Raw genomic sequence first — 14528 nt, 5'->3', positions numbered from 1 at the left:
CGAAGGATGGAGGAACGTTTACATAAGACACGCGTCTGTCACAGTCACGTCACGCACACACAGTGCATCATGGCCGTAAATACATCAAGGTCTCTTCTATCATCTCCTCAACAAGTTGACCTCAAGGATATAGGCTGTTCGAATGGACGAAGATGTTCTCAGCGACGTTGTCCCAAGCAACATTGTTTCGCGTCAGGTTAGTATCCCCTAGCCCCATCATACACTACTCAAGTTAAATTCCTGTGTCTGACTCTCAGCAAAGCGAGGGTGCGGATGACGGGGAGAGCGAGTACGTCGACGAAGGCATGAGTGTTCAAGAAGATGAGCTCGTCAGCGATGATGATGAGCAGGAGGTACGTTCGTCGCATTATATCTTGCTTCACCCTCGGGTTCGACCTGTCATGCGTTTAGGGACCCATCCCCAGTACCTCCTCTCCATCAAAGCTGGAAAAATTCCAGCAAACCGTAGAGAGGCGGCAAAAGAAACAAAAACGGAAGGCCGAGGAGAGCCAGCTCCACGTAAAACGACAGGAAATGGACAAGGCGAAAGTCCGTGTAGCATCATTTTCATCAGTCGGGTCTTCTTATCACCCTCTAGATTTCCGACGCTGTGAAACGGTACTCTTATCTCCTTGGTCAGACCGATCTTTTCAAGCACTTTGTCGATATCAAGGCGTGTATATTACTCCAGCCCCATCATCATTTTGCTTACCGTCCCGCAGAAAGCCCGTGACCCCCAATACGCTGCTTTACTGGACTCACAACCGAAGCCGAAGGGCAGAGGTAGAAAGAAGGGAACGTGCGTTTTCCATTCTCATTGTATTGACGCCGGCCAATCCTTTTGATTAGCGATCAGAACGCCCGTCATCGCAAGTCTGAAAAGGAAGAAGACGAAGAATTGTTGAAAGACGGAGAACTTGCTGCCGATGGAGATGACCAGCCCTATGTATTTGAAGAGTCGCCGAGTTGTGCGTCAGCCACCGAACCCACAATTAACCACGCTAACCCGTAGTTTCAGACATCAATGGTGAAATGAGAGCATACCAACTTCAAGGTCTTAATTGGATGGTTTCATTATACCACAATGGCCTGAATGGTATTCTCGCTGACGAGATGGTACGTGATATCTCAGCTCCCAATACTCCGTTTCAATTCTCACCTGAACTATGCAGGGTCTCGGTAAAACATTGCAGACCATCTCTTTTCTGTCATACTTGAAACATTACCGTGACATAAGCGGTCCCCACCTGATTGTTGTCCCGAAATCTACTCTTCAGAACTGGGCTCGCGAGTTCGAACACTGGACGCCCGATGTGAATGTCGTCGTGCTGACCGGCACAAAGGAGGAACGCGCGGAGATAATTACAAACCGGCTCATCCCTCAGGATTTCGACGTCTGCGTTACCTCATATGAAATATGTCTCATCGAGAAGTCGGCGCTCAAGAAATTCTCCTTCGAATACATCATCATCGACGAAGCGCACCGTATCAAGAATGTCGACTCCATGCTCGCTCAGATCGTTCGCGCGTTCATGTCTCGTGGACGTCTGCTTATCACCGGAACACCTTTGCAGAACAATCTTAAGGAGCTGTTTGCGCTTCTTAATTTCATCTGTCCCGAAATATTCTCGGATTATGCGGATTTGGATTCTTTCCTGCACAAGGACGATGACAGCGCGGAGGGGGAGGAGGATAAGAGTAAGAAAGTTGTGGAAGCTCTGCATAAAATTCTTCGTCCGTTTTTGCTGCGGCGTGTCAAATCCGATGTGGAGAAGAGCCTCCTGCCTAGTGCGTTCTATTGGTATAGAGATGTCTGTGCGCTGACGTCGTTTTATCCGCAGAGAAGGAAATAAATATTTACGTGGGCCTGACGGAGATGCAACGGAAGTGGTATCGCTCAGTGCTTGAGAAGGACATAGATGCTGTTAACGGTATGATACTTGTCAGATTTCTCGGTTCACTCGTCTTACGCTATTCCAAGGCTTGACGGGAAAGAAGGAGGGCAAGACCCGTCTCATGAACATGGTCATGCAGTTGCGTAAAGTAACATGCCACCCTTACTTGTTTGACGGCGCAGTACGTCCGTCGTTCTCTTTGTCACATACTCGAGATCAAGTCTACCCACCAGGAACCTGGTCCTCCGTACACGACCGACGAGCATCTTATCCAAAACTGCGGAAAGATGATCATCCTCGACAAGCTTCTCAAGTCCATGAATGAGAAAGGCTCTCGTGCACTAATTTTCAGTCAGATGAGCAGAGTGCTCGACATCCTCGAAGACTATTGCCTGTTCAGGGGCTTCAGTGCGTAGCACCCAAATCTTTGTGTCCTAATTTGACTTATGGCTCGCTGGCCAGAATACTGCCGTATCGACGGTAGCACAGCGCACGACGATCGAATAGTAGCCATCGACGAATACAATAAGCCAGGCAGCGAGAAGTTTATCTTCCTCTTGACAACGCGCGCTGGCGGTCTTGGTATCAATCTGACCACTGCTGATATCGTCATTTTATACGATAGCGATTGGTTTGTTGTCTCCCTTTGTATTTCTCCAGTCCGCTTATCCCCTTTGTAGGAATCCCCAGGCTGACTTGCAAGCTATGGATCGTGCTCATCGCATCGGTCAAACTAAGCAGGTCTACGTCTTTCGCTTCATCACTGAGGACAGCGTCGAGGAACGCATGCTTGAGCGCGCCGCACAGAAGCTCCGGCTCGATCAGCTAGTTATTCAACAAGGTCGCCAACAGCAAGCCAAAGGTGAACTTCTCGTCAGGATTCTTCATTCGCAGCTCTTACCGGCTTGGTGTAGCTGCCAGCAAGGATGAGCTACTCGAGATGATCACGCATGGTGCCGAGAAACTTATTAACTCAGCTGATGCGTGAGTTGCGGGTTACTCACAATTTTGGTGTTTCTTTCTAACTGCCAATCAGGTTCCTCATTGATGACGACATCGATGCTATTGTTCAGCGCGGTGAGGAGCGTACGGCAGAGCTCAACAGCAAGTACGAGGGCCTGAATCTCGAGGACCTAAACAATTTCAAGTCGGACGCTACTGTACAGCAGTGGGAAGGCGAGGACTTCCGACCAGGGGTACGTTCTTTCGTTTTCAAGGCATTTTCAATTATTCTGAACCGTGAATCATTTTCCTTAGCGGAAAGGCCTCAATTTTAACATGCTATCCCTTTCGAAGCGTGAACGAAAGGCTAATTACTCTGTCGACAATTATTACAAGGAGACGCTCCGAGTTGGTCCGTCGAAGCCGGAGAAGGGCCCCAAGCTTCCTCGCGCGCCCAAGCAAATCCAAATGTATGTATAATTTTTATCTTTGCCCCCTTGATCGCAATTAACGCCTCCCTTCAGCCAGGATTTCCAGTTTTTCGACCCCGCCCTGGCTTTGCTGCAAGAACGGGAACTCGCCGTGCACAAGGTATGTTTTCCATAGCAATCCTTCCCCGGGTATTCACTCTACAACCAGAGGCAAAATGGGATCACGGCCACTGTTCGTGAAACCCAAGGATCCGACGATACGCCTGAGAAACTCGAAGCCGAACGTGCAGCTGCGCAAGAATTCATAGACACTGCCGAGCCGCTGACAGAAGAGGAGCAGGCACTGAAGGAGAAGTACACCGAAGCTGGTTTCCACGACTGGACTAGACGAGACTTCCAGCAGTTTGTCCGCGCTCTTGAGAACTATGGCTGGTGTGTGCTTCTAAATTTTCTGTGAGATAGGGTGCTGACGAGAGCAGGACGGATGAATATGATCTATTAGCATCGGAGATACAGGATAAGGATTGGAGACAGGTTAAGAAGTACTATCTGTACTTCAAGAAGCACTGGAAGGAGCTATCTGGTAAGCATATCTATCGCATGCGTTTTTCCGTGTGTCGACTGATATATTTGAATGAAGAACATCCAAGAATCGCTGCTCGTATCGCCGAAGGCGAGGCGAAGCGAAACAAACGGTCAAACCTCGAGTCCTTACTTGCGAAGAAGATCGCCTCGGTGCGCTACCCCATGCAAGAGCTCGAACTCAACTATCCGACGACAAAAGGCAAAGTCTACAGCGAGGAATCGGATAGGTACCTCCTCTGCCGGCTAAACCACTACGGAATGGGTGCGGATGACATCTATGAACGTATCAAGAAGGATATCATGGAGTTTCCTGTATTCCGCTTTGATTGGTTTTTCAAAAGTCGGACGCAGCAGGAACTGCAGCGAAGGTGTAACACACTGCTCGGCATGATCGAGAAGGAGGCGGAGGCGAGGCAGGCGGAGGAGGTGAAGCCGAAGGGTGGGTCGAGAGGCAAGGTATGTTTATCGTTGCATCGCGCGTTGTATATCTTGACATTGGTCATTAGAAGCGTGGAATAGATGAAGTGCAGAAGGATGAAACACCTATTAAGGTGTCTAGGTCACCTTCGCCTGCTCCTGCACCGGCACCACCTAAGAGATCGCACAAGAAGAAAAAGACTTAGATGTGTTTCCTAGGGCTGCACATCTTTGTTTCAGTGCTCAGTACTCGGTCCTTGTAGAATATTTTTATCATCGTAATGTCGTTGTTGTGAATGTATTACTATGCACTTGAGGTGCAAGGTCCATGTTACAAGATGACTCGACAACTAGCAAAATCTACATGTGCACGGCCTCATAAGCATTGCTATGACCTACAACCGACATGTGTCCGTCACATCGACGTTGCGCCGCAACGTAGTGCTGACGCTTTTCCAAATCTGAAGAAAAACATGGGAATATACCAGGGCGAACTCAAGGGAACAAACATACCATGAGCCCACATAGCAGCTCCAATGCGATTTGATACTGTGAAGACAAGACCTATGATTGGCAGACCCTCAAGTAGCGCTGCGACAAAACCAAACACTGGTCGCGAGGTGAGTAATGACGTGAGCAATGAGATGTTGTGCATACTTCGATAGTCCCATTTACGCTCCTCGATAAATACAGCCTCCTGATGGTGTGTCATCTTTTTTGCGGCGAAGTACTTGCCACGGGAGTTGGTATTGAATGTTGGAGAAGAAACGGTGTAAACGAGGGCTTACCGGCTTGTGCAAGTCCTGAGCAGTGCTCACGCCTTTGAAAGCTGCCGCGATGAACGTGCCGACAAATGGATACAGTGAAAGCGGGAGGAGGATGACTGCAGATATGACGTCTCAGGCAATAGCTCTGTGAATACCATAGAATAAATGGCCACCTTTCTTTATGATCATTCTCCAGAACCACATCTTGAACATTCTATCTAGACGACCCAGACGTTCGTTTACAATGGGTGGAAAATCCCATTCTTCAACATATGGCTGCCAGAAATCGGGCCCCTTGCCGCGCGAGGCAACCGTTTGATCCCAGGCGCGTTGACGGGCGATGCGAATATTGCGAGCGACAAAGAAGCTGATGATGGCCGTGACTTGCGATCCTACTAATAGTATCACGACGTCTGGTAAGTAGGATATGCGGTTGATGTCAAAATGTGGTAATAGAATGAATAGGCGCACATGTAGATATGCTGAAAGGCAACTTGAACCCTAGGAGCGTCTCGTGAGATAGCTCGTCTGCGGTTTCCGTGAATCGTGTTATATAGCGCACAGAGAAGATGGAGGAGGGGTTTGTGAGGATAGTGTTGATGATGCGGCGCTGAATCTTGTATGATGTGCACATCTACGCAGAAGCTATACATTGAGGATGTGCGCGTAGGAGAGGTTTCAACTCACCCAGGCAAACCCGCATATCAGTCCTCGTCGGGCTCCATTGCGACATTTATTCCATGCAGGGACATAGAGAGACTTGTCGGTGAAGAGGCGGTACGCACCAACAACCACGTAGGAGGACTGGGAAGTTGAGCCGCAGCATGGCTCTCTGCAGTTCATGGGGAACCTCATCATACTTGGACAAGTGGCTCACTGAGTGGTTCGGAGCTGGTTCTAAAGACATATACCTATAAATTTAATGTCGGAAGGTGAGATACCTAGAGCTCGAGGAGATCGTGTGAACGTTGTTTGCGTTTGTTCTCTCGAGCGCTCATCATGCATGAATTCATGATTATACAGTATAGGACTGGCATTTGAGCCAAACAGCTACCACACACTCAAGATTCGTTTATCGACCTATCGAATGGCGCAGATGTATCTGAAATATATAAATCTACATATTTAAGGTCTTAGCTCGCTGCCCACACACCTCAATCTCATTACCCGTGACTGAGGCTCGTATCTATAGCTCTCACCTTGCACACAGACGCACTGGATTTGTGCCGAACGTAAGATCATCCAGCGATTCTCCATACATCAATCTCGCCCTCGCCTTCAATACCTATCATATCCCCAAGCCAACCCACGGTAAGCACCTCCATCCCATCACCTGAAGCTGGCCACGGTGCCTTTCGGGCTCCGTAGATCCCACCGCTGTGCAGCGCCATCATAGGTACCAGTCACTAGACGTGGCGATGCAGAATTGGGTCTCGGGGTGCATCGTGATGCCTGTAGAGGGTGAGAGGGACGAAATGCGGAGGTTGAAGAAAGGATGTTCCCATCTGGGGTGTCAGCGAGATCGAGCATTAGTCGCCGAGGAATTTCTGGTCGAGTGAAGGATTTAGCTTGGTTGGCACAACGCAAAGGCAGGATTCACAATAGTATCGATACAAGACACTAATCTCGACGTCCCAGGTTCGTTCCATACTTTCGATACGCATGCGGTGTGCGATTTCGGGTATTGAGACCAATGAGGCTGTTCCACGGAGAGGTGAGGAGGGGCGAACCAGATGTAGCAGTACTAGTAGATATGGAGGATAGAGGGCTGATGCATTATGTGTAGATGTAGAGCAGCGACGTTGGATGCACTGGGATACTCAGAACTTGTTGGAACACGAAATTCAGAGTCTGATGACGAGGACGGCACGACGGCAGACGGAGACGGAAGTAATTGGTGCTGAGTGCACGGTCGAGGACGGGGTTTTTGGGAATAGTCGAAGAGACGTAGGTGGCCGTTGCAGTTACGAAGTGCCTGTCGTGATCATTTAGCAGATGAATTGCGGTGTGATGTACATTGGACGTACTGATGCATTCGGAATGATACTGAAAACTAACGTCACGGTATCTGTCTGCCATAATGTGAGTCTCTCTCAAACATCTTGATGAGTACTTTGCTCACCTCTTCGACCCTTCTCTGCGCGCCATTCATTCCAAGAATCTCGTCATGGACAGGGAAGTCGAATGGGAATGGTGTGAGGAGGTCGAGAGCTATGTTGCTGAGCTGGGAGAGTTGTTAGCATTTGCAGTCCAAGGGGTCATATAATATTGTTGTGAGGGGAGTGCATAGGGCGTTTATGTCAGGGAGTGAGGGCGCTGTGGATGAAGATATCGACGCGCACTCACGAGACTTGGAACGGTGAAGTTCATTCACTGCACCCAGCCCTAGTACTTAGTCTCAGCCCTTGTGCGTGCTCGGTTTATGTGACATCGCTAGATTCACCGCCTCTAGATTCCACTAAAGCAAATTGAACGAACCTTTCAAGACCCAAGGGGACACATGAACCGACTTCCTCCATTATCCAGCTCTGCATCCCTACCATGATCCGCCTCATCCAGCTCCGCACATTCCATTGCCGATTCAGAGAACCAGACGAATTCGACGGGAAATTGATTCCTCGCCTCAAACCACATGCCGGCGCAGACTGCCTGGGGCGGGCATGTGAACAGCCCGTAATAACTACCATATCAAGCCCTCCTTGAAGTATATGGATTCTGGCAAATACAATGATGTCGCAGACTCCATGATGCACGTACCATGGATGTTTCACCAAGGCCATGGCGGCGCTCTCATGTCCGCAATTTGGGTTGCTGACACTGGGACAATCTTGGAAAGTTCTTCTTGATTTGGCTGTGCGGGCGTTCCATCAGACGCTGAACGGTAATCTCGTTGGACCAGACAACCGGGTATAGCCGGACTCCATAGCACAGCGTGACATAACCTCTGGTTTGCATTGGGTGGGCCCAACTAAAACTTCGGTTTGAGACTACTGAACTGAGCGGTTGATTCCATAGTCTGAGCGCCAGGAGATGTCCCGGACTCCCGGGCCGTGAACCTCACTTATGATATTTAGGCAGTGAGCTGACAGACCACCAATCGCCGCACCCTCCCGCAACCGTCATGTCTAGCTCCTCCAAAGTCCTCACTGTTCGCGGATTCCTCGACAGGACAGAAAACAACGACGTCGACGGTGCCCACCAATACGTAACGGACGACTTTGTCTACGAGGAGTCCAAGCCCCTGGCCTTTCTTGGAGAGGGTCATGAGGATGAAGCTGTGCTCGACCGAGTCGGTTACAAAGCTCATCTTGAGAAGATTTATAGCCATATTACATACAAGGTGACGATCATTCTAGGTTGAATTCTAACCTTTGTACTGACATGCTTCAGGTCGCCATAGACAATATTACCGAGAATCCTCAGGCTGGAAAAGTCATCGTCCACGTAACTTGTTTTTGATTTCTGATCGAAAGATCAAGTATCAACCGACAGTGATGTGAGCTTTTTGTTGTTGTGATTTGACGCACCAACTTATTGCATCTTAGAGCGTCACCGCCGATGCCTCCCTATGCTGGGGAAGCTTCGTTCATTGGTGAATATATGTTCGTCGGTGACAAGATCAGTAAAGTGAAGGTGATGTGGCCCCAAAGTTCGGTCCCCCCAGTGTGATTGGTAGGAAGCCGGCTGCTTGAGATAAGCTATAGAGGGAGGCATGCTTTTGTAATTGTATGATGTAACATCGTGAAATGTAACATGAGATCTTTTATTGCTATTATCCCATGTTTGTGTAGGAGGGCGGAAGAATAGCGTAATACTCAGAGCTGCGAAGAGAGATCCTACGAGGCTGGTAATAAAAGTCCGTGAAGTTCATGTAACAATTTGTGCAAACTCAGTTAAAGACGCTTTGGATCGTGATACTAGTACTACTTTGAGGGAAGGAACGAGGGCAGCGTATTCCGCCCGCTGTTCATCTGCCATCCTCACTCCAGCGCCTATAATCAGGGACTTCAGGGGACAGTTTGACCGTACCACAATTGCCTTCAACTCCTCATGAAGACACGTTCCTACATTGTGAGCTTCAAGCACACGCAAATCGGGGAGTGGTAGAGTATTCAATAGGTGAGATAAACTGTTTGGGTGCCCAGAGTCACAATGGATGCGGAAGGATTAAACTTTGGCGTGCGTGAATGGCTCTATGGCCTGTATGTCGTCGAATCATGCGAGGATCATCAACGACGATAGGTTGGGACATAGCTGGAGCAAGCGGGGTACTCTATTTGATACAAGTATTGGGATCTTGAAATTTGTCAGGTGGGGCCATTGTAAGGTAGTCAAGACTGTCGTCCCTTAACCGTTACGCCAAAAGGCAGTGATAATGAAAGCTCATGTTTCATTATCTCGGACAGTATTTATACTGATTATGGGAACTCAGGTAAGCCACCGGGCTTACAGCCATATGGGATTGAGAGAAAATGAGTGCTCGAGGTTAAACCATGGATTTGATACCTTGAGACTGCGCAGAGTGGACAGTCAGTGAGATCAATTGTGCAAGAGCTGGCCTAGTATCAGGATAGAGCATGTTTATGGTCGGCTCCTTGAGTGCTGAGAAGTATGTCAAACAGAAGTTGGGGTTCGTAGGTGTAGTTGGAAAGACCGATAAAGAGAGACAAGATTTGATCGATGTAAGGCTGAAGAAAGCGTCGTAACTTTACCGTGACCGTGTGATCAGATCCGTGGCACAGGAGTCTTAGCGAGAGCGGACATCCTCATGATCGCTTGCGCCATGAGTCATAGCAGGACACTTTCCGCTGCCAGTTTTCGTGCACCTTGGTTAGCATAGTCAGCCTGCATCACAAACTGGGAGGCCCAGAGCAACCTTCCTCCATGGTCGGGATATTCTGGTCAACAGCAAGGAGCTCTTAATTTGGATGGGGACGATTCATACGATGGCGGGAGACAGTAGGTGAATTTTTTTGGATAGGACTTCAGTTGGCAAGCGCCAGAGAGCCGATCCGAGTTGCGGGCGAAGAATTTCAATACTGTTGATGACTGTGTTTAGGTTTAAGATCTCATGCAAAACTGTATCCGACTGCTGCTGATGTTCGGTGATGATGGCGCTGATGTTCTGATCTTTGAGCTCGCCGAGATAACCCATCGTAGCTTCGAGGTCGAAACCCTTATGTCGAAGTAAGGACGACCATCTGGCACCCCCCAGAGCCCTACCGGTCATGTGAATACTTGGAGATGGCGTCACGCCCTGGCCGAGCACGTTGAACAAGCCATATATTCTACGATAGGCAGCGCGAATAGAGTCTGAAAGCACGTAGAAAAAATTGCAGTCAGTCCAGCGCGTTGTTCTTTTTTTTGCCTTCAAGAACTTCCATGATTTTTGGTTGTGGGGTGACAGCGAACACTCGAGAGGGTTGGTTGTATCAGAGTATGTCGTTCTTTTGTTGGATCCATCGGAGACACAGACCGTGGCATTTCAGCGGCCGATGGTTACGCAGATGATGGTGTGTAGCGGTGAATAGCAGGTGGCTTATATAGTTGACCGTGACGCAAAAAAACCTGGAATCCAGGTCAGAAAATGGAAGGAAAGTTAGAATCGGTGATTCTTTCGAACTGTCAGTCTGCTCAGTGTCACCACACAAAGAATGCATCCAAGGGGACTCCCTGCTATAATCATTGACCACTGTAGCCTGAACTCCTGAATGTGAACTCGATTTGTGAACTCGCGACAACGGCAATCCCAGATCTCAAGGTCTTCTTCCCATTTATGTTACACGTTCACATATCAGTATGTCAATTCACTCCGTTCTGCCTGAATGTACAAGTACCATATTTTCTGGGCAACTTTGTGCTTCCGAAAAACGAATCGAAAGCTGTAGCCTAGATCGGTCGTAGTAGTTGGGTTGTAGATGGGCAAATAATTGTGACCAGTCTGACGTACGTCTTTGAGAGGGGCGAATTTGGACGGCTACACCACTCGACTTGTCTGTGGCATAATGATGATCTATAATCTGGTAGTAGTGAAGTTAAAGTGAAGTAGCTCAAAAGTAGCTGGTCCGGACTCCAGAGCCTATGCATTATGTGGCGCGAGCGGGAAATGCCGCCGGTGCCAAGTATGAATCCGGTTACCCGGCAATACTTCACCTACAACTTGCTCCCTCTCATTTTTATTCCTCAGACAAAGGAAGGATCTTGACGCGCCTTATGGTTACGAGAGACTCACGCCAACTTGGTGTCAATCGATTCTCACTCGGAGTCCTCCAAACGGAGAAAAGTAGCATTGAGCGAAAACCCGCGCAAGAAGTAGAAGAAGACTGAGGATGATCGATGAATTATCAATGGAGACATTGGCGGTACGCGTTTCAAGCCCATTCATCGTGGTACGTGTCTCAGCTGCAGGGGGAGCCGAAAATGCTATCCGAAATGCAGCAATGGCTGGGTGAAAGACGCATTTCGCCACTTGATAACTGCGCGTCTGACCCTTTTGCACTTTACTTCCTGACTAGTGGAATTTAGGTCACTATTTTGCTGCGATAAGTGTTTTACGCTCACCTGCAATTTTTTTGATCGTATTTCCAGAGATTCGATATCTGAACAAAGTCAGATGGATGTGAGTACGTCCGCCAATTACCTAGTGTCGTGCGCTGGCTAATGTAACTTCCTAATGAGGCCCAGATATGTCAAGTTTATCGTAATGTACTTGAACCACGCAGTCTCCGAGTGTGACTCCGAGGTTGAATTATCATATCTCAAGGGATCGCATTTGAATGACTCCAAAGCCGCTGTCGGGTCAAGAAAATATCAACATGAAAATATTGGACTGTGCATGCTCCATCCTTGGTGCTCTCTTCCAGTGATCTTTTCCCCTCCGTTTTAGCTGGTATTTCTGCGTTCCGGCACATAGTCTCAGACTCACGGACGCAAAACATTCTGCTTATTCTCTAAACCCCGACTTTGAGTTAGCGACCATCAATTACTTCACGAAGTTGGTCGACGACAGCATGGTTTCAGAGACAGAACTGTCGTTGGTGCGAAGCTGCGCCACGAACAAAGTGGGGAAAGCAAGTAAGACCCGTGCACGGAAATTGGATGTGATGGAGAAGCTCAGACTGCGCTTAGTATGAATGTGAGTTAGTATCTACCGTTGGTTGTGATACAAGCCTGAGACATTTTCTTTAGGATTCTCCTGAGTGATTGTATCTTACTCTGTTATCGCTAACCATCATGCAGGTCATTGATCATCACCATGGGAAGCAAGAAGCAGTAGCGCTCATCTCCGCTGTATCAGCTGTGCAACGAGAACACGTACCTCTTTTGTTTGTTTCGCTCGACAAATGTCGTATTTCAATTTGCCAGCCCTGAGACACTGATAGCGAGACGCCAAGCAATCGAGAAGCATCATCACTCTTCTGAGAGTCAATCCAGATAAGAAGCAAAACGGCTTCAAGATCAAAGCACTCGTCTTCCACACGGAAGGAAAACATCTTGTTGTTGGAGGTCGCATGATGCCTTCTAAGTACTCTGAATATCACTTGTCTTTGCGCAGTGGAAGGCGTTCGTAGCTATTCGTCGTGCTCATATGTACAAGGCACATTTACGAATGTTCCATCGGACGCTGAGCGGTAGTCTCGTTCTGGTACAGTCAGACCCCAGAAACAATACCTTTGTTTGCGCTTTAATGTCTCTAGACGTTCTGGGAAATTGGTGCGTCTTCCCAAAACGTCGGTTCTAGACTGCTGATCATCGATCATCGCGCCCGTTTGTAGCCACTATGTCTAGCTCCCCCAAATCTTTCGCTTCTCGCGCATACCTCGACAGGATCGATAACGACGTTGATGGCGTCCACCAGTACGCAACCGATGACTTCACTTACGAGGCTGAGCCCAAGCCATCAGGCATTATTGGAGAGAGATGTTTGGGGATAAAGCTGGGGTCAATCAAGTGGAATTCAAAGCTCTTCGTGAAACCTATGCTAGGCATATTACAAACAAGGTGACGATCATTCTAGGTTGAAGCGTCTTCTTTCGAATCTTTACACTGACATGCTTCAGACTACCATAGAAAATGTTACCGAGAATCCTCAGACTGGGAATTTTACCGTTCGGGTAAGTTGTTTTTAATTTCCTGATCGGATACCTATCTCTGACCTGCGTACGAAAACAGTGCACGGCCAAGTATCAACAGAGGGTCACGTGAGCTTTTTGCCGTCGTGATCCATCTCAGAGTGCCATCGTTCAATACCGGGGAGATTCCCTTCAATGCCGAATTTGAGTTCATCGGTGACAAGATCAGAAAAGTGCAAGTGAAGTTGATGGTAAACTAGTCGCCCCCCTTTGTAAAGTGGTTGGTATGAAGCTGGCTGCTTGAGAAGTCGAGACGAAGGCATGCTTTGTAATCGTACGAAGTAACATTGTAACAATTTGAATAATATCTACCTGAGATCTTTTACCGCGTCTTGTCTCACGTCTGTGCAGGCTGCGGAACCTAGGGTTAGTTCTCGAGGATTGCACACATATAGCATTCGTCTAGTAAAGCGTATATATATGGGTGAGTACTAATGACGTCGGATTCGTCGCGTCCTTCATGTATTATTGTACATTATACTCCCCATTTTTCCACCTTACTGTAGATTCTCCCGCCGTCATGTCTACACTCCTCGGAGCCGCACCGCACATGAATAGTAGCATTTGCATCGCGGGGCGTATATAGTAGGCAGGATATAGATGGTGTATGATCCGAGGGGTTTTACATCGCGTCTGAGTCCTTCTGACTTCACCAACGTTGGAGTAGGGGATCCCAGGGCGAGGGATGGAGTAGTAGCAGCCGCACAGCACCGGCTATTTACTATTAGTGTCCTTGGACTTTGTTGTAGCGTAGCCTCTTATCAATTCCTTGCTCACGACACGCAGGTACCTTGCTAGGCTCGGCCACGCCACTGTATAATCTACTCCCCATACGTTACCATAGATTCTCTTGCCGTTATCACGATACCTGTAACCTAAGCTGTAACCAGCACAAATGGGCAAATAGGTCTTATCGTGCATATCGTATATCGGTCAAAAAGTAACAGTCATTACAGTAACCGCTCGGTATGATTAATGCCACTGCGATAGAAGCGCAGAGAAGTCGTGGAAAGGCAATACTGACAAACAGAACAAGGTACCTCAAAAGCAGGGGTGTAATACGCTTGAAGTGATTTGCAGAGCGGATGTAGTTGACAAGCTTGGCTGTTTATAGTTCCAGGCTGCAGCTGACCTGCGAATTTCTGGTACCGCCAAAGTCACGAGAGATGTGGGGGAACGATACACATGTCACTTGTCACTGACAGGAATCGTCAATGTCTCCCAACGGTGTATGATGGTCGTGGATCGAGGGCTGCAAGGCTTTGGACTCGTCTGACGAAGTCCCCTTGGCGTTATGAACTCAATGGTTGAGATTAGGAATCGAGTTTAGGAGTCTTCTGCTGTGACGACGACGCTAGT

The 14528-nt window shown here is 48.3% G+C and overlaps 4 protein-coding genes across 4 annotated transcripts; 2 read left to right on the top strand and 2 right to left on the bottom strand.

Moving 5' to 3' along the window:
- Window positions 1–72: 72 nt before the first annotated feature.
- On the top strand, window positions 73–4586 carry EDB91DRAFT_1167641 (SNF2 family N-terminal domain-containing protein). Its single transcript, XM_041320057.1, has 21 exons — window positions 73–196; window positions 258–353; window positions 412–549; window positions 599–673; window positions 723–799; window positions 850–968; window positions 1019–1116; window positions 1173–1788; window positions 1842–1931; window positions 1982–2076; window positions 2129–2303; window positions 2358–2526; window positions 2576–2757; window positions 2810–2879; window positions 2932–3091; window positions 3153–3307; window positions 3362–3428; window positions 3477–3700; window positions 3748–3851; window positions 3909–4309; window positions 4360–4586. Exons 1-21 carry the CDS (start codon window positions 143–145, stop codon window positions 4474–4476), a joined length of 3282 nt encoding a protein of 1093 aa, XP_041171045.1. The 5' UTR covers window positions 73–142; the 3' UTR covers window positions 4477–4586.
- On the bottom strand, window positions 4587–6009 carry EDB91DRAFT_1167635 (uncharacterized protein). Its single transcript, XM_041320056.1, has 8 exons — window positions 5843–6009; window positions 5725–5796; window positions 5509–5671; window positions 5211–5450; window positions 5059–5153; window positions 4928–5000; window positions 4784–4879; window positions 4587–4731 (listed from the first exon to the last, which is right to left on the bottom strand). Exons 1-8 carry the CDS (start codon window positions 5942–5944, stop codon window positions 4631–4633), a joined length of 942 nt encoding a protein of 313 aa, XP_041171044.1. The 5' UTR covers window positions 5945–6009; the 3' UTR covers window positions 4587–4630.
- A 648-nt stretch (window positions 6010–6657) lies between these two features.
- EDB91DRAFT_1254649 (uncharacterized protein) lies at window positions 6658–7817 on the bottom strand (the record flags this gene model as incomplete). The annotated part of the gene is made up of 5 exons (XM_041323849.1): window positions 6658–6805; window positions 6858–7012; window positions 7065–7109; window positions 7160–7256; window positions 7795–7817. 5 exons carry the CDS (start codon window positions 7815–7817, stop codon window positions 6658–6660), a joined length of 468 nt encoding a protein of 155 aa, XP_041171043.1.
- Window positions 7818–8158: 341 nt separating this feature from the next.
- EDB91DRAFT_1087020 (uncharacterized protein) lies at window positions 8159–8706 on the top strand (the record flags this gene model as incomplete). Its single annotated transcript, XM_041316163.1, has 4 exons — window positions 8159–8377; window positions 8428–8481; window positions 8511–8533; window positions 8583–8706. 4 exons carry the CDS (start codon window positions 8159–8161, stop codon window positions 8704–8706), a joined length of 420 nt encoding a protein of 139 aa, XP_041171042.1.
- Window positions 8707–14528: the final 5822 nt, after the last annotated feature.

This window comes from Suillus paluster, assembly GCF_016628075.1.
Source record: "Suillus paluster strain FC165 chromosome Unknown EDB91scaffold_113, whole genome shotgun sequence".
In the NCBI taxonomy this organism is placed as follows: Eukaryota; Fungi; Basidiomycota; class Agaricomycetes; order Boletales; family Suillaceae; genus Suillus; species Suillus paluster.
The sequence above is the reverse complement of the archived record's forward strand: the minus strand, read 5'-3'. Positions and strand labels throughout refer to the sequence as shown.